The sequence below is a fragment of the Zophobas morio genome, unplaced genomic scaffold (assembly GCF_036711695.1).
Source record: "Zophobas morio isolate AGI-343-1 ecotype UQ-CSIRO unplaced genomic scaffold, CSIRO_AGI_Zmor_V1 ptg000010l, whole genome shotgun sequence".
NCBI lineage: Eukaryota > Metazoa > Arthropoda > Insecta > Coleoptera > Tenebrionidae > Zophobas > Zophobas morio.
The window spans coordinates 7,907,483-7,928,728 of NW_026972115.1; the positions used below are offsets into that span (position 1 = coordinate 7,907,483).

General features: G+C 35.6%; 1 protein-coding gene and 4 non-coding genes across 5 annotated transcripts; 3 read left to right on the forward strand and 2 right to left on the reverse strand.

Moving 5' to 3' along the window:
• Positions 1-1,897: 1,897 nt before the first annotated feature.
• Positions 1,898-21,189, forward strand: LOC135126392 (glutamate decarboxylase). Its single transcript, XM_064052425.1, has 10 exons — positions 1,898-2,015; positions 11,260-11,496; positions 15,390-15,593; positions 15,954-16,072; positions 16,226-16,477; positions 16,530-16,597; positions 18,563-18,641; positions 18,701-18,850; positions 19,232-19,426; positions 19,477-21,189. The coding sequence occupies exons 1-10, from the start codon at positions 1,958-1,960 to the stop codon at positions 19,648-19,650; spliced, it is 1,536 nt and encodes a 511-aa protein (XP_063908495.1). The 5' UTR covers positions 1,898-1,957; the 3' UTR covers positions 19,651-21,189.
• Trnah-gug (transfer RNA histidin (anticodon GUG)) lies at positions 10,306-10,377 on the reverse strand. The gene has a single exon. It is a non-coding gene; the product is annotated as a tRNA-His (tRNA).
• Trnah-gug (transfer RNA histidin (anticodon GUG)) lies at positions 10,940-11,011 on the forward strand. Its single transcript has one exon. It is a non-coding gene; the product is annotated as a tRNA-His (tRNA).
• On the forward strand, positions 12,586-12,657 carry Trnah-gug (transfer RNA histidin (anticodon GUG)). Its single transcript has one exon. It is a non-coding gene; the product is annotated as a tRNA-His (tRNA).
• On the reverse strand, positions 18,919-19,010 carry Trnai-uau (transfer RNA isoleucine (anticodon UAU)). The gene is given in 2 exon segments: positions 18,919-18,954; positions 18,973-19,010. It is a non-coding gene; the product is annotated as a tRNA-Ile (tRNA).
• Positions 21,190-21,246: the final 57 nt, after the last annotated feature.

Below are 21,246 nucleotides of genomic sequence, written 5' to 3' on the forward strand. Positions count from 1 at the left end.
GTGTCGACAGAATTTTAGAAAAATAGCATTTATACTCAGTTGCATGTCACATTTGTCCACCATATCACAACGCAAATACAAATCAAAAATAACTAATACGATGTAGATGGGACCAATTTTTTCTTTGACTGTATTAAATCATTGGCCGTTTTAGACCAGAATATTTTAATATTGATCAAAGCGAGTAAACTAGAAGGTCATATGACATGCGCAGTAGCTCTTCAACCCCATTGGTGTATGTGTATGTTTTTCTGGTGTTCTGAAAACATCACATTTGAGAACAAAGAAAATGGTGACTTATTGGAATTCTTTCATGATTAATGACAGCCTGAGGCAAACGAGATTTTTGTATGAGCGAGTTGAACATATTGGTCTGTCAAAAGCAAACAAACTCATTTCGAATGAAAATTAAATGTAATCTACTGAGAATTTATTTAGAGAAGTTATGCAATAAAATATTGCACATATTTTTCGCAAGTTTTGTTAAGATTGTTTTATCACGAATTACTACAGAGCCCAAATTACTTTGGAATTGTAGACAAAATAAATTCCACAGATTGATATACTTTATTTTACAAAAATTCTTGTAACAACAAATCAATATTTTTTCCTACTCTTCTTGCAACATTTTCGTATAATACATTTTAACTAGATTAAATTTTCTTTTTATAATTTTAAAGGAACAAAATAATTTTTGAAAAAGATGCGCCGCGCCGTGTGTTGGTTCTATGAGTACGACTATCGGATAAAAACTCGATTCGGAATCATAAACTACATGTGTAGGGCTATGTTATTTCATACAATTTCAAACCCATTTACTATGTAGAATTTTGAAGTGACGTCATCAGATTATTGGTGGGGATGATTAGACAAATTTTGGTTAGCATTTTACATAATATTCCTAATATAAATACAAAATTGGAGACTTTTGTCTAATAAAAGTCTGTGACGGCAGATAGACGGATAGACAGACAGACAGAAAAGTCGAGAAAACGTACATGTAAAGAGTCGGCCGACGGACTCGATGACAATACTTCCTTTGCTTACGCTCAGGAAATTATGCTGATATTGCGGCAACTTTATTAGAGAATATTTTTACTCTGGGTTTCTATTTCACAAAGTATTTTTGGTCTCTATCACAAAAATTAATTCTTCAGCGAAGACGTTCTCACGTTTTTACAGAATAATGAGCAATGAAAATTGAAACCTGGCTACCAGGTATTATTTATGTTAATAATAAAATTAAATATCCTGCCTTTCTATTTGAAATTTTTTTGTTATTATAGCCATCTAAATTACATTCTCTTGTCTTTCCTATCGTATTTTCTGTATACTTTCTAGTTACTTTTGTTACAACATTATTTTTTGTCTCTTCTGCATACACTTTGAACTGCCTTATTAGCAGTATCATTTTCTTACGTCTTTGGATGTAATAAAATTTACAAATTAACAAAAATTATTTTAGTTCTCAAAACTCCCCACGTTGTGTTTCAAATGTACGGCACGAGGTGTCTTTAAAAATCCGTTTTTATTCAAAACATGTTTAGAGCCTTGCTAGCACACCGAAAACATCTTTATCCTCCCATAAATCCAAAACTAAACGTCAGCTCTGCCGCGCCTGTCGAACCCCTTCCTCCATCTTTAACCTAATCCTAAAAAAATAATGTAATCCTTTGCTCTAATGGTATCCAAACCCACGTACGTCCTGCATGTTTCACATCTGTGGAAATTCGGCCGAAAAAAGTCAAAGTAAAATCTATAGCAAGACAGCACACAGCACCCCCACAAAAAGCTGGAGCTTTCATTCCAGGCTCCACCCCGGGAGACGTGCCTCCTACGCGCTGACGTCAAAATTGCGCGCGCCATTCCCGAAATGGGTCACCTAGTGTGACCTTTGGAACGGGCTTTCGGACAAGCTTTAGACGCCGTACAGCTTCCAGAAGCTCCAGCTTTCGCCATGGCCAACACTTCAAACTACAAACTCAGTGCTGCTGTTGGACCACTGAAGTACAATGGTAAGTGAGATTCACACTGATTCTTCCTCAACTGTAAAATTTCGTAATTTTTTACATATTTTATTTTTTAATTGAACAAACAGCTGCGCTGTGGTAATTAGCAATTGACTTATTAACGACGCAGCGAGTTTAATCAGTATGGCTAGCTACAACAGTGATTTTAGTCTGCTGCAATGATTTTATATTCGAAAGCTTGTAGAATCCAGAAAGTCTATACTTTGTTCTTTGAAGTTTGAGACGTTAAATATTTCACTTGAAACATCTACAGGTGGGTCACAAATTTAGTGAATATGTTCTTCCGGTGTAAATTTATAGTGACCGTTTGGAGAAACGAAAAGCTCGCTTTTTTATTAACCGTTGAACATTTTGTGATTATTACTGTGTGAATCATCGTTTGTGATGTTCTTCAAAAATTATCCTCTGGGATATTATTTTGACGATGGATGGTAATTTTTGCTATTTTTTACGGTCTATCAGTTTTTCATGTTTTATTTTACTGAAATTTTTTGTGACGTTTCTGATTCTAATTGTATATTAAGGTAGGTATACTTACAGCCCGCTTTCTCGTGAGTACTTGATAGATGTTAAATCTATTCTATGTGTTTTCGTGTTGTTTGATTATGCTGCGTCAGTTTCATACATAGCAATAACTGCTAGTCTTTATGACCCATTATTTAATGTTATATGATAAATTTATAAAGACTGGTGGATGTAAATATACTTGCATTTTTATGACTTAAAACTAGTTAAATCTATTTTTAACTAAGTATTATGTAAATCCACTAGCCTCGACAGTTATAAATTAATAAATTTGCCGGTGTGTTCTTCTCAAAGTATTTCCCTATTAGCACGCAAATTAAAATTAACTGCGTATACCATGTTAAGTATTAATATACTTAGTATTTGAAAAATATTGAAAATTAGAAAATATTGGTATTCGTACGACCAATAAAAAAAATGGTCACAGTGGACATAACTATTGTTCTTCTTTCCAATGATGATTTGCGCAATCTCGATTGTAATTAAAAAAATCCTTTGTTCCAATAAAACGCGATTTACCGTTTGCCAAACGAAGTACTAAAAACTTGATCAAGGTAAACGAAACAAAAGGAGCATTTTCCATTCACAAAATTTGTATTATGGTATAAACAGGTTAAGCTTTCCAAATTTTCTCATTAATCTAATTTTGGAAATAAAAACAATAAAAGATGGATTAAATTAGAGAAAAATCTTAATTTAGCGCTGATTGCAAATCTTTCACAACGACTCACTTTATTGTATCCGAAGTTTTGAAAGATCGAATTATTTGGATTTATAAATGTCTGACAAAAGTTGTTTTTGTATTTTGAACTAATTTGACATTACACAAATTTTCACGTTTTGTGTATTTTAACATAGAGTAATGACTTTTTTGATTTTAAAAAATATTTTTGCAACTTCAAACTGAAAAATCATAAACCCTTGTTCACATTTATTGAACATGTTAGAAGTTTTAGGAAAAATAAAAACAAAATTTTCGATTCTACTAGTTTAAAGTTTACAACGAAATTAGTATGTAGGTACAATAAACAATAAAATTATAAAATTATTTTTTGTGTGTTGACAAGGATACAAATTTGTAAATTTTGTGGTTATGGAATCAGTAAAGAACATGAAAATAAACTACTTGTGATCAGAACATTTTATATAGAAATAAATTACAATTCAAGGTACAAAAATACGTACAAAAAAATTGATCGAAAGTTGTTTCGACAGAACTTCCCTCGCTCCTGAAGTACAATGAAACATATTCAGCATTTTCCAAAAATTATAAAATTTGATTTTGCAGATTTTATATTTTTTATGAGAACCCCTATAATTGAAATAAGCATATGTAAATATGTAATGCTAAAGTAAATGTAAAGAAACATGCTACGGGTGTGCTTCAAATAAGTTTTTACTTTAAACACGTATTTCAACTTCGGATTATATTCCCCCCCCCCCCAAAAAAAATTTTGAGAAAAATGGACTGAGCCGTTCTGGATTCAATCAATAAAATAAATTAATTTATTCATGCAAATTTAAAAAATATTAATGTAATGATATATCACAAGTGCAGATTCATCATATTTTGCACAATTTAAATAGCATTTAATCGGCAAAATTTGGACATGACGTATCGAATTTTTGTGGGGATAAAGAGACATATCTTGATTAAAAATTTACCAAGTCTGCAATCACTTCAAAACGCCTGCAAGATTTCAAGGCGTTCGGTGTTGCAGTTCTTGATTTAATCAATAAAATAAATTGAGTAATTAATTATTTTTTTGCATCACCCTCTATAAACAAATCCAAAAAATGTAAATGCAAATGCAATAATTTCAAAAGCCTGCGGTATAATTTATTCAACGATAAAAAAAAGCAAAATAAGAATGAGAAACGATACTGCAAACAAAATTCAGTGGCCAGTTTTGCATTTTGGACAATTTCAAGATCATATGTGTTAACAAATGGTCAGTCGAAGAAGAAATCGTATTTTTGTAATAACCAAATTTAAAACAAAAAAAAATATATATTTTCCGTTAAATTTAGGCAAAAAGGGTTCGCTTAAATTAATCCCAGGGGTATTCCTATAAACCGTCTCTGCACAAGTACGCACATTGTAAAATATATTTACAGCACTCACGGGAATAGTTGTACTGAGAAATACGTGTAGTGTTTCAAGTGTTTATGTTTATACATCGGAAGAATGTCACGTAGACATTTGTTTTATTTGAATATGTTTATCGCCTCAAAGCAGAGAATAAAATTATTAATAAGTCTCAATTGAACAAAATATTCTGAATGTTATTATCAGGCTTGGGCATCGCGGAAGTGATGCTCATTGCCGTCCGATCGCCAGCATTATTTCCTTTTTTCTTGCATTGGTATAACGCTGTGACTACTTTTCTTTTATGCTGTGACTATGTTGATGACGTCATCACAAATTTTTTATTGGTCAAATTAAGAACGAGTCATTTTCTCGAAAGTGTGAAGAATACGCACGTCTTTATGTGATAATGATAAAATAAGAATTATAATATTCAGAACATTTTGTGCGATTGTGGTTTAATCAATCTTTTTAGTCCTGTTCTAAGAAGACAAACTCATTCAAATCAAACTAACTGCTACGTGACATTCTTCCGATGTATAAAGATAAATAAACACTTGTGCTTCAGATTGCTGTTACCTATTGCTGAAGGATAAGGGGTATTATGTATGTATCTGGTTTTTACTTTGTAGCGCTTATCACAAAACGAAAATCGTAAAATCAAATTTATAATTTTTTTAAAGACCTGGATTTGTCGGATTATACTATGTATAGCCTTCGATCAATTTTTTATTGATCAAATTAAGAACGTCATTTATTAGATTTGCTTATACAGGATCACTCAAAAAAAACTAAATCAGTCAATTTATTTTATTGAATAAATCAAGAATTGCAAAACTGAATACTTTGAAATCTTGCAGACGTTTTAAAGTTATTGTAAGCATGGTAAATTGTTAATCAAAATATACATATCTGTTTATTCCCGCCAAAAAACTGATGATGTCATCTCAAAATTTTGCCGAATAAGTACAAAATATGATGAGTTTTGACTTGTGATTTATCATTGCATTCGTATTTGTAGATTTGCTTAAACAGGTGGCTCAAAAAAATTAATGAATGAGACAATTTATTTTATTGATTAAATCAGGAGCGGCTCATTCCATTTTCTCAGAAAATTTTAGGAATACAGTACTGTTATTTTTAGTATTATACTGCACCAATCCAAGTTGATATACGTGTCCTCGCAAAAAGGTTGATGACGTCATCACAAAATTGTGTAAAGAAAAACTCAAACTGAAAAATGCTGGATATTTCATTGTACTTCAGGAACGAAGGAAGTTCTGCCGAAACAACTTTCGACCAGTTTTGTTTTAAGTTTTTCGCAAATAAAAACACCTGCTGCACTGTCCACCACTAAAATGCTTTTCGGTCATTAAAAGAAAGGCACGAAAACAAATTTAGTTCAAATTTAACGACAAACAAAAATAACCAACAGTTTTAATTGTTTGTCCAACTAATTTTGATATTCAGCTGTGCCAACACTACAACACATCACTTTTACTTTGATGACTGACGCGTGAATGAGGCGCCACTTATTTTTTTTAACCCATGAATTTTGTAATACATATTTAAGAAACATTTCTCAATTTTATTTGCATCGGTAGGTTATACAAAATAATTTTGTAAATTAGTAATACTTAATTATTAAGGTTTATTTTCTGGCGTATCATTTATTTTATATACATACAATGGTCGAAGTAGGACATCGAAACGGCCGTTTATTTAAGACATTTATAAAAATTGCGACGAGTTGAACTATTATTTTCCCTGTGTACTTTGTATTAAGTTAATAAAAGAATCTCCACGTTGTTTCAGTGTCAGACTGGACCACTGAAAGTCCGGAAAATTTTTAGCACTCAAATCACTACAAAATCTTAGTTTGTCTGTCTGTTTATCTGTCTGTCTAAACGCGATAATCACAAAAACTACTGTACGGATTTTCATATGGTTTTCACCTGTAGATTAAAATAGATTCACGAGAAAGGTTTGTGTGTACATTTTATGAAGGTTTTGTAATAAAAACTCTTTATATTTTTCGGGTAATTGAAATAAATTAAATAATACACATATACAACATCGTTTCACCAGACAAATAATCCCGTGCAAAGTCGGGCTGGGTTGCTGGTTTTGTAAAAATAGCAGTTAATCAGAAAGGTTTTTACTTATCTGAAGGAGTATTTTTTCTCTCTTCTTGAGTTGTTACGCTTGAGAAAAAACGTTTTAAAAAGCAGACTTAAAACATTTTCCATCTGTATTTTCTGTGGACTTTGTGGGGTCGTCAAGAAATTTTCAACAAATCTCCAACTAAAACTTATGGAATTACTAGTGGTGTTTATGTTACAAACGTTAGTAAAAACCGGTTGTCGGTAGTTAAACAACAGAGTTTTCGATTCTTCCAAAAGTAATTAATAGTTTAATTAGGCGAATTTTTTAATACGAGTAGTTACAACTAGACTTCTTCCGTCGCTTTCGTCCTTCCGTGCAAACGCAAAAATTCCATTAACGCCACAGCTAAAAGTAAACGAATTTAAATTAATTCTTGCTTATCACAACCCCCCAGTGTATATATTTGGCGTTAGCGCCCTTATTTGCGAACAGTCGCCCACCCCTGCGAGCATATTGTCTAGCGCTCTCTGCAGAGTCGGGTCCCTTGTCGTGTGTCGCTTCCAGGGTGCATAAATGATTAATTAGACGGTTTAAACATCAATTAAAGGATAAAGTGCGGTCTGATTGCACCTGTGCTCACGTCCCCGTTCCTGTTTATTTACACTGATCCAGATGGGATTACACAATTTCGGTTTTGGCCTCGTGCAGCAGGTGTCGTCGCTTCGGGTCAAAACAAAAGCTCGATGACTTTCTCTCATCAAGATGAAAATCCTACTCGGATGTTTGAGAGAATGGAGTCGGCGAGCTGGAAGCGATGGGAAAAGGTCTCGGTGATGGCAATCTGACGATGGATTTTAATACGGGTGCTTTTTAACCTTTTGTGTTAGCGGAGGAATAAATGCAACGAAAACGTTTGGTTTGGGAAGTCATTAAGCTACGGGTATCGCGGAATGGCGATAAGCTCAAAACTCGTTAAGCTCGAACGTGGTGGAGATGGGTAACAACCGGGTGGAATGGTGGGTGAGGAAAGCCGGAAAATTAGTTTTCCGATAGGATGTGACCTTTCGAGAAATAATAACGACGGTTTTTTTGGTTTTACGAGGTGGGAATCAAAAAAGGGAGAAAAAGACGATCGGACGAAATTGCAGTTGTGAGTGTTCTTACATGACAATGTTTGAACATACTTGGAACTGAATTTTCAAGTTTGTATTTAACACTCATTTTTTTTTTTTTTTAATGAAACCACTACATTATTTTTCGTTCATTTTCAAAATGTGATAACGTTTACAAAAACGCCAATTATATTACGGTGTAATCATCAAAACGATTATTTTCCACTCTTCGAATTTTATGACTTTGGTCGTTGCTAAAAGAACTCAAACAAAGAATTGTATTTTATCCACCCTATCTAGAAAATTGATGATGTCACCTCGAAAATCATAAAATATTTTTTATCGAATTTCTATGAAATCAAGCGTTATTTTTCGATGTACATATCTTAAAGCGATCTAAATGTATTCCGAAACTGTTTGCACACCATCCAAGTTTACGAAGATTTGTCACTATCCTGCTTATACAGGACCACGTCCTATCTCCCAAACCATATTCCATCCGATACATTGACAGTTAATTTATCAATAAAACAGTACAGAGATTAAGTCCCGGATAGAGGCATTTGACTGATGGGCTATTAAGAGGGGCCGTAAAAGACTAAATCCACCACGAGGGCGTCTTCCGGGAGCTTTAAGAACACTCTAGGGCTTTCCTCTAAACCCACACAATTTTTATTCAGCATTCCAGCTCACAATAGCGTCACTCCGGAATAGTCGTACAATCACTGGACATAAATCAAATTTACAATAAGCAAACAGACACGAGGTATTTCAATTACTAGCAAGACAGTGAATAATTTTCAATTCCCGACATTCCCGGTCTTTTCAGATCAAGCCTGACTGACTGGGGATCGAATCCGGTAACATCTGTTCGCCGAAGAGGGGTAGAATATTGCGAAAACTCGACCGGAGGCCAGTGGTGGCGGAAAAAGCGTTAATTTTAGTTTTACAAAAATAAAAATAGTAAATTTTTCATTCCGAGTAATGTTCAGAACAACTCTCATAGAAGCAGAGTATTAAAATTCACTTTTAGACAATCACATCTATAACAGGAAATGGTGTGTTGTTACAAACAAACGGAATAATTTTTGTAAGACTTGTAAGAGTGACTGGGATTAGTCGCGCCGATTTGCCTGTCTAACGAGCCGCCCATGCGTCGCGCCCCCATCTGCAGCAAGAATGCAAACCATAGAGGGAAGTTTAGCTTTAATTAAAAGTCCCATGGGCCCTTTTTCAGCGCTTATAAATTTCAGCTATGTGCAACAATGTGCACTTGTGCCTCGGAAATATTTTTTGCATTATTCAAGGAGGGCAGACGTTGAGTTCGAGCTTTCTAATCTAAGGTGTTCTAAGAGATTCTATACGCAGCTATGTCTCATCAATCAATTTTTCGACCGATTTTTTCGTGAGTTTGCTTTTACTATTGATAGTGTTATTAATGAGGTTTTCCGCAACAATCCGAATCTCGAGGGAGTCTTTTCGTGTTACCGCAAGAGACAAGTTTAATACCGGTAATTCCACACTAAATAAACTGGGGAAGTGGGATTACGCTTGAAAAATTGTAGTGGCTTTCGTACAATTATCCAAACAAATAGCCAACAGATTGTGGAGGAGTGATGTGGTGAAAAAAACTGGGCGATTGAGGGGGTATTGTTAGGAAGAAAAATCGAAATTAGATGTCTGGATAGTAGAAAGTGCGTCTTCGGTTGTTTAGTTCGCGTGTGTACATTTGGAAAAGGTATATAAATGTAGCGTTGGAAGTAAATTGTAAAACACTGTACCATAGAAACATACAAAGAAAAATTATAATAATAAAACAAAACGCAACAAAATTAATGCTGAAAATTAAGACTTTGCCACAAAAATAATTTAAAAACAAAATCTCTAACGAAGTACCTACCTAAAATACACAACAGCAGAGAACAAAAACAAAAACACTTAAAAAAAGTAAGCCACAAATCTAAAGTCATAAAAAACGTCTTTAATAAATTCGCAAGTTCTTCGCTGCCCTAAGTATCCCCTTGCCAGCCCACAACGTTCCAACTACATTTACATCTAATTATGCGCACTTTTTGCTACACTATTTCATTTCGATGACACGTTATCCCAAAATCTCCACCCCAAAGTCATCAACGTCTCTTCCAGATAACAACCCCTAATCCCCGCCACACAATAAACCATAAAAAACCAGCTTATCTCGAACAGGAAATTTCCTCCACCTATTTCGCATATCCACGTAACAAAAATCCGGGTTCGTTTCCGATTCCAAACAAAAATATTTTTCAAGCGCGGAATACGTCTCCGCCATTGGCGCCATCTGCTCCCGTGGGTGGTGAAAGCCACCAAAATCAATACTGCTGGAATTTCAGCCTTCGGTTATGTAATGTCGCCGCAAATTCCGCTCGAATTTCGAAGTTTTGCTGTATTTAAAAAAAAAATCGTCTGCCGTGACCAGGATTCGAACCTGGGTTACTACGGCCACAACGTAGGGTCCTAACCACTAGACGATCACGGCTGCTGAAGACGATGGCGAAGAAATTGATATTGAAGAAGGCGTATTCAAGCTTAATTTACTTTCTAAAGTTGGACGAGGAGTGGGTCAGCAGTTCTTAAACAATCTAAGTTTGAACGTGGGACGCAGTTGGTGCCGGAGGAAGTTTTCGAATAACGCATTTGTTGTTTCGTATATTTGAAACGATTTCTCACGGGAAATGTATTTTCACAATACAATACAAAAAGTTTTTGGTGGCGTCTTCAAAATTAGGACGTCATTTTTCACTAGTTCCTTTTGCCGTTTAATGGTTGGTAAATTTACTCTAATATTATTTGGGTCTTTGTGTTTTTTCGTTTTAATTTAATTTTCTCTCTAAATACAAGAATGTAAATAAAATCGGTTTTCGTTATGGCCATTTTGGCAAAAAATGTTTGTCTACAATGTATTTAAAAAATTTAAATTCTCGAAATTAATTGCGTATAATACGCAAAAATCATTAAAAAACGATCGAAAAAAATGTTCATTTTGAGACTTCCGTGTAATGGTAGTTATAGTTACTCGACTACGCTCAACGTCTTCGATAGCCGTGATCGTCTAGTGGTTAGGACCCTACGTTGTGGCCGTAGTAACCCAGGTTCGAATCCTGGTCACGGCAATGTGCAAACATTGTCACGGTGAAGACTTTTTTTTCATCGTGTCTCGTTAAACTTAAATAAGACAAATATGCCACAGTTGCTTTTTCTTTTAAAACTCTTTTTAATCAAGAAAAGGCCTTTTCTTTGCGAAACTCAGTCTATCCGGTTCGCCGCACCCAACACCAGTTCGTTCTAATCAGTCCATTCAACGACACACAAACCGACTTTGCATATCAATGCTCGCCAATCTCTCCATTTATTTTTGCAGACATTCTCCCATATAAAACTCAGAGTGTTTCGACAACCAACGACTTCCTGCAGAAACTCATCGAAATCCTTCTGGATTTTGTACGAGCGACCAACGACCGCAATGAAAAAATCTTGGATTTCCACCATCCTGAGGAAATGCAGAAGCTGCTTGACCTCAAGATTCCTGATAAGGGGGTATCATTACAGCAGCTCATCCACGATTGCGCCACTACTCTCAAGTATCAGGTCAAAACAGGTAGGAGAAATGCATGTGTGGAGTTGTGAGGGATTTTAGTCATTTTCTAGAACCTAAATTGGTTGCAGTTTTAAGCGAATGAAAAACATGTGTTACTCTGTTATGCAGAAATGCTACGAGTAAATTAAATATATGTCGTGTTTTGACGTTATTCAAGGCTATGCGTAATTTTGACGGGTGACATACCTATTTGGTTTGATAATTTTTCGGGCACCTAGTAGTGACTCGCTCGCAGTTCACCAGGAGATAGAGAACTTTTTTCAGTGATTTTTTGTTTGTTGCATGTTAGTCTGTTGCTTATTTAAGTAATAATCTGTTGCAACGTTTATAAGCTTACAGCGACTACAAGCAACTGTTGCCAACCTCAGTGTTTTAAGTCACGTCAATTATAAACTTGATTTTTTCGTTTTAAATATCGTAGTCTTTTATTATTGTTTCTTGCAAAAGTGATTAAAACAAAATTGAAGTCTTTTTTAGTCAGATAAAAAACTGACCCTTTATTATTATTTTTTTTAATATGCACTCCGCCCGCTCTCCCAGTAATGACCCACATGTGTAGCAATAAATTCGCGTCTTTATCGAAAGGAAATGTCGTGGTGTAGCTCGAGGGTCCCAAATTGAATGCAATCAGGGTTGTTTTGAGGCGCGAGGACTGTAATCAAAGGACAATGGGCTGCAGAAGGCAGGACGCGTGCCTCTGAGGATACTCGATACCGAGGCGCGGTCGATGTTTGATGAAATCTTTGTTTGCTCTTAGAAACTTGTAATTCAATGATAATTCGTTATCTACCCCAGAGCAGATTGTGGTGAGAATATGAATTAATTTACACAAGGGGCGCTAAGCCCTCATGAGGGGCCCGCCACAAATCAGAGCCGATAACTTTTTTTATGGTAATGTTGGTCCCGGTGCGGATTGTGAGTAGCTACCGTGTTTTCAAACAGTTCTTATCAAAAAGATAATTTTGACTAAAAGGAATGTCGCTTTTTTTACACTAAGGAAAATTCACGAGTGATTCAGTACGTCCTCGTACGTACGCAATAGCAATAATAATATCAGTACTAGCCAACTTACGATCGACGTTTTCGACAGCCGTGATCGTCTAGTGGTTAGGACCCTACGTTGTGGCCGTAGTAACCCAGGTTCGAATCCTGGTCACGGCAGTGTGAGAGGCACTGCCGAAAACGTTTTTTTTTATTGCATTTTTCAACCACATCCAATCTTTTAATTTATTGAAATACAGTATTTTTTTCATCCTAAAACGTTTTACTTTTCGAATGACAGCTATAAACCGTTTACTTTTTTTAACTCAAGTCTGAGTTATTACAAACGCACTGTGTATTTAAAGTTATACATAAATACATTTAAATTTGAAGTTTTTAAAAAGTATTAACCAAAGACGTATTTGCGATACTGATAACACACAGTGGGTCTTTCGTTACAAGTGTATTCGAACATGTTTCTTAACAAAAGACAAACACGGACTTAAAAAAATAGTAATAAAAAACTGAAAACAAATCTTCAGAAAAGACTTTAAAAGTTGCACTTTTCAATCTCTTCCAAATTTCCGGCCCGACGATAAACGTCCACATCCATACGGCAAGACATGAATTAGGTCCCGACGGTGGAAAACGGATGGCACGTTAAGCCTTGTAAGCGCAGGATTGCAAACGTCCCCTTCTGTCAGAACTATTGCCCTAAAGCCCGTCTCCATTCAATTCCGTACTATACACATCCAGGATGTCAAGATACAGCAAAGCAAACAGATGCTTTTGACACGTATATGAAGGTCGCATTACTTTTGTTGAAGCGGCTTTTGTTGTTCTTATCGCCAGGGTTCATCCTAGCCCGTATCTGACATTCTTTGAAAATACTAACTCCGCGAATTGATTAAACATGTTTTCTTTAAATTACAACAAAGTGGAGTTAGCGGGGTAATGAGGGTATTATCCTCCGAAAGAAAAGGGAAAGCCGAATGGCAGGAGTCGTGCTCCTGCTGCACTAATCTCTGTCTGAATGCAGCAGGAATCATGTCCATCGGCTTGGAAAATAACACCCGACAGACGTGCGAAGGGGTGTAGCAGCAGGTCTACGACACACGTTTTGCGTCGGTACAGATTTCAGAGTTTTTTAAGCAACAAATTTCCGCATGCCTCAATTAGACCAACTGATGTCTTGTGGTTTGTGGTCTAGTAAAAATTTGGTCTTCTTTAAAAGCGACAATGTAACTTTACACAACTGATTCGGCGTCTGCACCATCACCCGGAAACCCCGCCTCATGTGGTTTTATTGTTGCCGCTAATTTTGCTGTGATGAACGTACCTCGCAGCTAGAGCCCTACACCGTGCACCCTTCAATATAAACACCGAAGTTTGCACCCCGTCAGAGTGCTGTAATTAAGGGCACTCAAAGCGCCCCCGGCTTTATCCGTGCCCTAGTCACTGTCCCACGCCGGATTAAAACCACCCCTGTCAGTCTACCCAAAATGCCCAAGAATGTGATATTTAATAGTTCCAGAACGCATTCCTCCGCAAATTGTTACGTTACCACTCCAAGAATTTTCTTCGTCACAAATGCGTTGCAGCATTACGTAAAGTGATAATTAATTAAAACAAAGTGGCAACCAATTAAGCGACGAGTACCTACATATGTTGTTAATGAACATGTGTTCAGTGTTTACGAGATAGAGTAAGCATATTCCGATAAAATAAAAATCTAGTTTTTTATTTATCCGAAATCGTTGTGTACTCTGGGATCTGATCATCAATCCGCTATTATTTCGGGCTATTGCTCAGAATAATTGAATGTCGGTGGACTTGAAACAAAGACATTATTTGCGGCTGATGCACACCCTCAGCGGCGACACGTGACCTATTGGATTAGGGTTAATCCGGGGATCAAAGAGTCACCAACACGGGACTGTGGAGCGCAAAACAAATTTTTTGGAAGTTGCAACATAAGTACAAAATTACAATGTTATCAATTAACACGCACTTTTGGCACTATGTATTAACATAAGGGTTTTTTTTATATACGAAGATCAATTTAAGATATGTAAGATTAAATAAAGATCCTACTGGATGGCAAAATAGCTATTTATGGTATAAGTGAATAAAAGTCAATTTTATCCAACGAAAAAACAGTTTAGCACACGAGGCGAAGCTGAGTGTGATAATGTTTTTGAGTGGATAAAATTCGTTTATTCACGTGTATCATACAAGATTTTTTCCAATTTCGCAAAATTTTTCAAAAAATTTATTGTTTAGGTAATCCATATACATAAATATTAATTGTACTACTACTAATATGATGAACATTTGAAAAAGGTAAATTGCCTAACCTGCCTGTACTTTTGTCACAGTCAAATTCAAACGATGCTCCTGGACTTTCATTAGGATTGCTTTACAGGAGGTGGACTATCAAGCGTTGTAAATTTTAGTTGAATATCCACACATCCATAACAACGAAAATTTCAGTGGTAGTGCGAATTTTTAGTTTTTTACTTTATTCGTGTTGTCAATGACAGTGTGAATAAAGTGTTGCTATAAACATTTTATTCGTCCTTTCGATTAAACTTTTGTTTTAATAGCGAGATTTCACATACAAAATGGGCATTGTATTAGTAGAAATTGGAAAAAATATCTTTATAACATCTTTCTGAAAAATCAAAAGTGAATTAAGAATATAATTCGTTTTATAAAAATAAATTATTCCACCTATTTGTACAGATAAGCCTTTGAAGATTTTGAACCCCTACAAACAAGCCACCATAAATGTTATTTGGGGAGTAGCCGATTCAAGAAACATGGTTCTTAGTTACTTAAATAAAGCTGTAAAAAAATCATTATAAAGATAAACCACGTGGTTTTGTATCAACTGAACACACATTTTTCAGGACATGCAAGATTTTTCAACCAACTTTCTTGTGGACTGGACATAATCTCGATGGCTGGAGAGTGGTTGACAGCCACAGCAAACACTAACATGTTCACATACGAAATTGCACCTGTTTTCATCCTCATGGAGAACGTCGTCATGACACACATGCGAGAAATTATTGGACCAAACTGGGTAAACGGAGACTCTATTTTAGCACCAGGTGAGAAGTTCCGACTAAATACTAGTCAATTTTAGAACAGTCCTATTTCTCGTAAAACATACTTGTTCCTCGTACAGATGTAAAACGAGCCCTTAAATTAGTTCGTCTAAATCCATTCGTTTGCACTAGATTAAAAGCATAAACATGCAAATCTGCTAATTCCAACGTCAATAAGTAACAAAATTTGTAATTTAAATTGGGCGAATTAATTCGGTTAGCAGATGGCGCCACTTTATATATGAGGAGCCGTAATTTACCGTCGTATCAACGTTAATTTTCGTCAGAAATTTGATATGGCTATTTGGCAGCTTTAAACTTTCCGCAGACTTAATTTATGTTAAAGAGAAATCTCATTTCCAGGCGGTTCAATATCGAATCTGTACGCCTTCCTGGCAGCACGCCACAAGATGTTCCCTAATTATAAAGAAAAAGGTATAGCCACTATACAGGGCCAACTTGTCATGTTCACTTCAGACCAGGTAAGTGCCACCTGATTAAAAAAAAAAAAAACAATAGAAGTTAAAAAAGCAGAGAGAGTAAATAAAGGTCACATTTTTTGTATATTACAAGCTAGAATGCTAGAATCTGTCTGTACACATCATCCCCCGTTGATCGATGCTTTTCTCTTTCAGAGCCACTACTCCGTAAAATCCTGCGCCTCAATTTGCGGTTTAGGTACCGACAATTGTTTAATGGTGCCTTCGGACATTCACGGTCGCATGATTCCATCAGAACTGGAACGTCTGATCCTTGATAGAAAAGCTAAGGGTCACATACCCTTCTTCGTTTGTTGCACTTCCGGAACGACGGTGTTGGGGGCTTTCGATCCGATCAACGAAATCGCAGACATCTGTGAGAAATATGGAATGTGGTTACACGTCGACGTACGGAAAAGCTGTTTTCGATGATGTTTCCTTGTTAATGTTTGATTTTCAGGCCGCTTGGGGCGGAGGTCTACTGCTGTCGAAGAAGTATCGTCATCCCAGGCTTAGTGGGGTTGAACGGTAAGTAACAAGATAAAATGCAAAATTACTTTTAATAACTCTAAAAAACAACACTCGACTTCATCTTAGATTGATTCGGTTTACGATTTGTGGTAGACATTTATGCAGCGTAGTTTCCACATTGTAACCATTTAATAAAATAAAGACTACTTATTACCTGGGAAAATATTCGCTGCTCCTAATGTTTGCCATAGACCCCTCTCTATAAAATCGATAAAACCCCTCACATAAACCGCTGATAAGCCCTAAAGTGCGTCTCAATTTGCATCAGAACTGCTTATAGGTTTAAAAACACTCTTCTCCTCTATCAAAGTGTCGGTAGCACTCGAGGGTGAAACAAGTAAATTGACTTAAATAAACACTATCGCACAATTTTCTCCACTAACTAATATCTGAATGACGCCCCGAAATTCCACTACGAACCAATAAAGTCTATTATCCATTGTTTTAAGCGCCGCATCTGGAAGATTCTCATGTAATCAAGGATTACATTCACTCCTAAATCCTGACAAGCTTTTGCTCTTTAAGGGTCCGCTTTTTATTAAAGCAGAGCGAACAGTTGGCGTCCGACTTTTTTCGAAATTAATTTCTGCGAGCTCGCAACAACATTAAAGTAAATTGATTAATAAAAAATCTGCTTTAGAAACTTTCTGCATTATTGTGATACAGCGCGAAAGCTCTGTTTCGGAGAGGTTAAATAATGGGAGAGCTTTCAGTTTCGGAGTTAGAGGCGTGATTAATGATTGTGCAATTAAAGTCGAGGTCGCAGGCGTTCCGAGGCGGAGTTATAAAGTTTAATAAATTCAGGTGTTATAAAGATGACGTAAGAGGGTTTAGGGTTTAGAGGCGTTATTGTTATTGCGGAAATTTATAGCTGCGAAGTCGGCATTTTATAATGGTTACATATATGAGGATTTATGGTATGGGTTCGTGCAGGTTTTGATTTCGAAAGGTCATCAGGGCGGGAAAGTTACATAACATAAAGAGTCCTGAAAATTAAATACAAAATTACTATGTGGACGAAAAGGGGACTAGGGTTATTTTACAGGTGCAATACAAGAAAAGCTGTAACAAGGGAGACGTAAGTTGTTTTTGTTGTTTTAAAAAGGCAAAGACCAAAAAAAGCAAATTATTTAAAAAATGGAAAATAGAGAAATCGCAGCTTCGCAGCTGAGTGTTAAATATCAACAATACGTACTTACATATGTAGTATGTATTTTCTTTTCCATGCAACTTCTTTAACATATTTAAATACGTTTTTTCATTGTTTTGTTTTATTATTAACTGGTTATTTGCATACAAGTTTTATTTTTACATTTACGAGTCACACGAATAGAATAATGTATAACATTCTAACGCCGTATAAAATGAAATACCGGACAACGAATGTAAACTGATCACATTTCGTCTTAATTTAGCGTATAAAAACTTGTATTGACAGCAAGTTTTAAAAATCGGAAATTAGCATTGGATATAACATAATGGAAAGAGCAAATAAATAAGTACATAATCAAAAAATCTAAATTAGAAGTGTGATATTAAAATACTTATAAAATGCGGAGATTAGTTCTAAAAGTGAATTTGAGTTCGGACATTTTACCAAAGCAGCCTGTTTTACACTACTGTATTGAACATTATCATTACAAAGGTTAAAATTCTAAACAATGCACAATTATTAACTACACTCACATTAACCTATTTGGAAATATTTTTGCATGTTAATTTTTACGTTATGCAATATAAATAAATTATGGAGGCAGTGTCCTTGTCGTTATTTAAATGTAACGGACAGCGAATTAAAAAACGTTGTTTATTTCATTAAATCACAACGATAAACGTATGTAAATTACAATACGGATTGAAGAAAATTGTCGACGTACTAATAATAATTTTGTAGGATCAGACATTCAGTTCATAGTCAGTTCGATTGTATATTACAAATATTAAATACTAAATACATTTCAGGGCCGATTCGGTTACATGGAACCCACATAAGCTCATGGGCGCCCTCTTGCAATGCTCTACCATCCACTTCAAAGAGGACGTAAGCTCAAGCTAAACATTTTCGCACAATTTTGATGTTGAGTTTTTGTCTAATTTCAGGGTCTCCTGATGAGCTGTAACCAGATGTCAGCGGATTATCTGTTTATGCAAGATAAGCTCTATGACATCAGATACGACACCGGAGACAAAGTCATCCAGTGCGGCCGCCACAACGACATTTTCAAACTGTGGCTGCAGTGGAGAGCCAAGGTTACTTAATTTTTTCAGTAAAAATTCAAAACCCTAAAAGGATTCTCAAAAACTTGCGAAAAAAAACGTTCCCCAGGTGAGGCTCGAACTCACAACCCCGGCATCGCTCACGACTACTGTCTTATAAGTACCGTGCGCTAACCAATTGCGCCACTGGGGATACACTTCGAGCCCCTGCCAAAGCTCGTTTTAAAGAACAGTGACGCAATTAAAAATTTATGCTCCATCGTACATTCAAAATACATCGCTTTGTTTATCAAAATCGTTATAATTATTCTGTAAATTCAAATATATCGATAAATCCAGCGATGTTCATTTTACGACAGCTTTACAACAGTGTTAGGGGAGAGTATGTCACAATGGACTTTTGTGTCGGTTTAGGGAGACGAGGGCTTCGAGAAACACATGGACCATCTGATGGAAATGTCTGAATATATGGTCAAACGCATTAAAGACCAGCCCGACAAGTTCTACTTGATCATGGAACCAGAAATGGTCAACGTGAGCTTTTGGTACATTCCAACCCGTCTGCGTAAAATGCCGCATTCAGCAACCAGGGAAAAAGAACTGGGAAAGGTAAAATAATCGAAAACATAGAATTTGATTTAATTGACGGGTGGTTTTAGATGTGCCCCATCTTAAAGGCACGAATGATGCAAGCTGGTACCCTCATGGTCGGTTATCAGCCGGATGATAGAAGACCAAACTTCTTCAGGAATATTATTTCTTCAGCCGCGGTAACTCAAAGCGACGTCGATTTCCTGTTGGCTGAGATGGACCGGCTTGGGCATGACTTGTAAATTTCTGATGTTGTTGACAATGTTGTTTTCGTTTATCGTATAACATTCACAAAGGTTAATCGTTTTACACCTTCACTAAAATTTTCTCTCGAGTTATACGATAGAGGTAGGTAGAATATACTGACATATCGTATATTTAATAAGTCGTTCAGTTGTGATTTTTAATATTCATTACAAAGAGAAAAATATTGTTACGTCATTGGTTAGTTGGAAATCACGTTCGGTTATCTTATCGTAGACTAACATACCGAGTTTAGACCATTGTTTGACACTTATTATAGTTCGTTCAGTATTAACGAAGTGGTCAATTACCTATTACACTTAATTAGACTTAATTGCATAAGTCAATTAAAAAAAAAATGTTGATTATTTTTGTTGATATTTTAGATTTTAGGTCATAGGCAAAAAAACTTAAACTCTCAAGTACGACTGTGGGTAAAATTTACACTAAAGCGATTTTACCCACAGCTGTCGAAGAATCTCTGATAAATTTACAGTAGACAAGTTTATAGCACACTATACGTTGTCCATAGTTGCTAAGAGTTGTCTGCCGTGGAAAAGTCAACTGTCGAGACTTGTCAACACCCTACTGTCATCGAAAACGAATGGCAGTTGTCGACAGTTGCAAAAATTTATTCACTTATCGGTTGTCCTGGCGCGATAAATCACTCAGCGACTTCCGATAATGAATAAACACACGAAAAGAGCAACCAATTTTATCAACTAAAGACATATCAGCTTAGATTAGAGCTCATAGTGTACTCTGACCGAGGGGAAATTTTACAGGTGGTTAAAATTTGTGATAGCAGTTCAAGTTTACTCGATGTATCAACTCCATTATCAGTTTTTCATGTGACTATTCAACATTGTTAAATATGTCCTAAATGTAAAATAATGCATTAGAAAATACCAAAAACACTAAGTGTGCGTAGCGTATATTTCTAATATGGTAAAAAATGTGTAGCTGACGCAATAATGTTGTATAGAAAAAACTTTTGAATTTTTCGTTTGCCAGTAGCGTAAGTGAGATGGTGCTTTTTCTGTTTTGTTGTGGTTTATTTTTTGGACAAAACGCACTAGAGAGTGACAAAATTAGGGGAAGCACCAGTTATTTTTCCTATACGAAATAACGGACAAATTATTAGAGGAGAATATTTAACGACTTCTAGTGAGTTTTGGGAATTGTTATAGATGTTTATATATATATTTAGAGAAAAGTGTATAAAATTGTTGAAACTGCCAAATTGTATATCTATTATTTATTCAAACGTTATGATAAGTGAAAGGTCGCTATTTATGAATTCGTTGGTTCGTTGTATTTATGACAACAAAATACAAAGTCTTCCATTTTATATGAATAATTTAACTGTCGTGATGGCACGCACGCCAGATAAAGTGTATTATGTATCTCTAACTGTTACAATAAGTGTAAAGATATTGTAGTGTTAATTCCAGGTCATTAGTTGCTTCTTAGCATCGAACTCTGATTGTAAAGAACCTGTATGTAAACTATTTATCAAATAAACGATGTATATACAAGTGCACAAATTTCATTCTTTGTCGATGACAATTATTAATTCAATAATTAATTTTAAA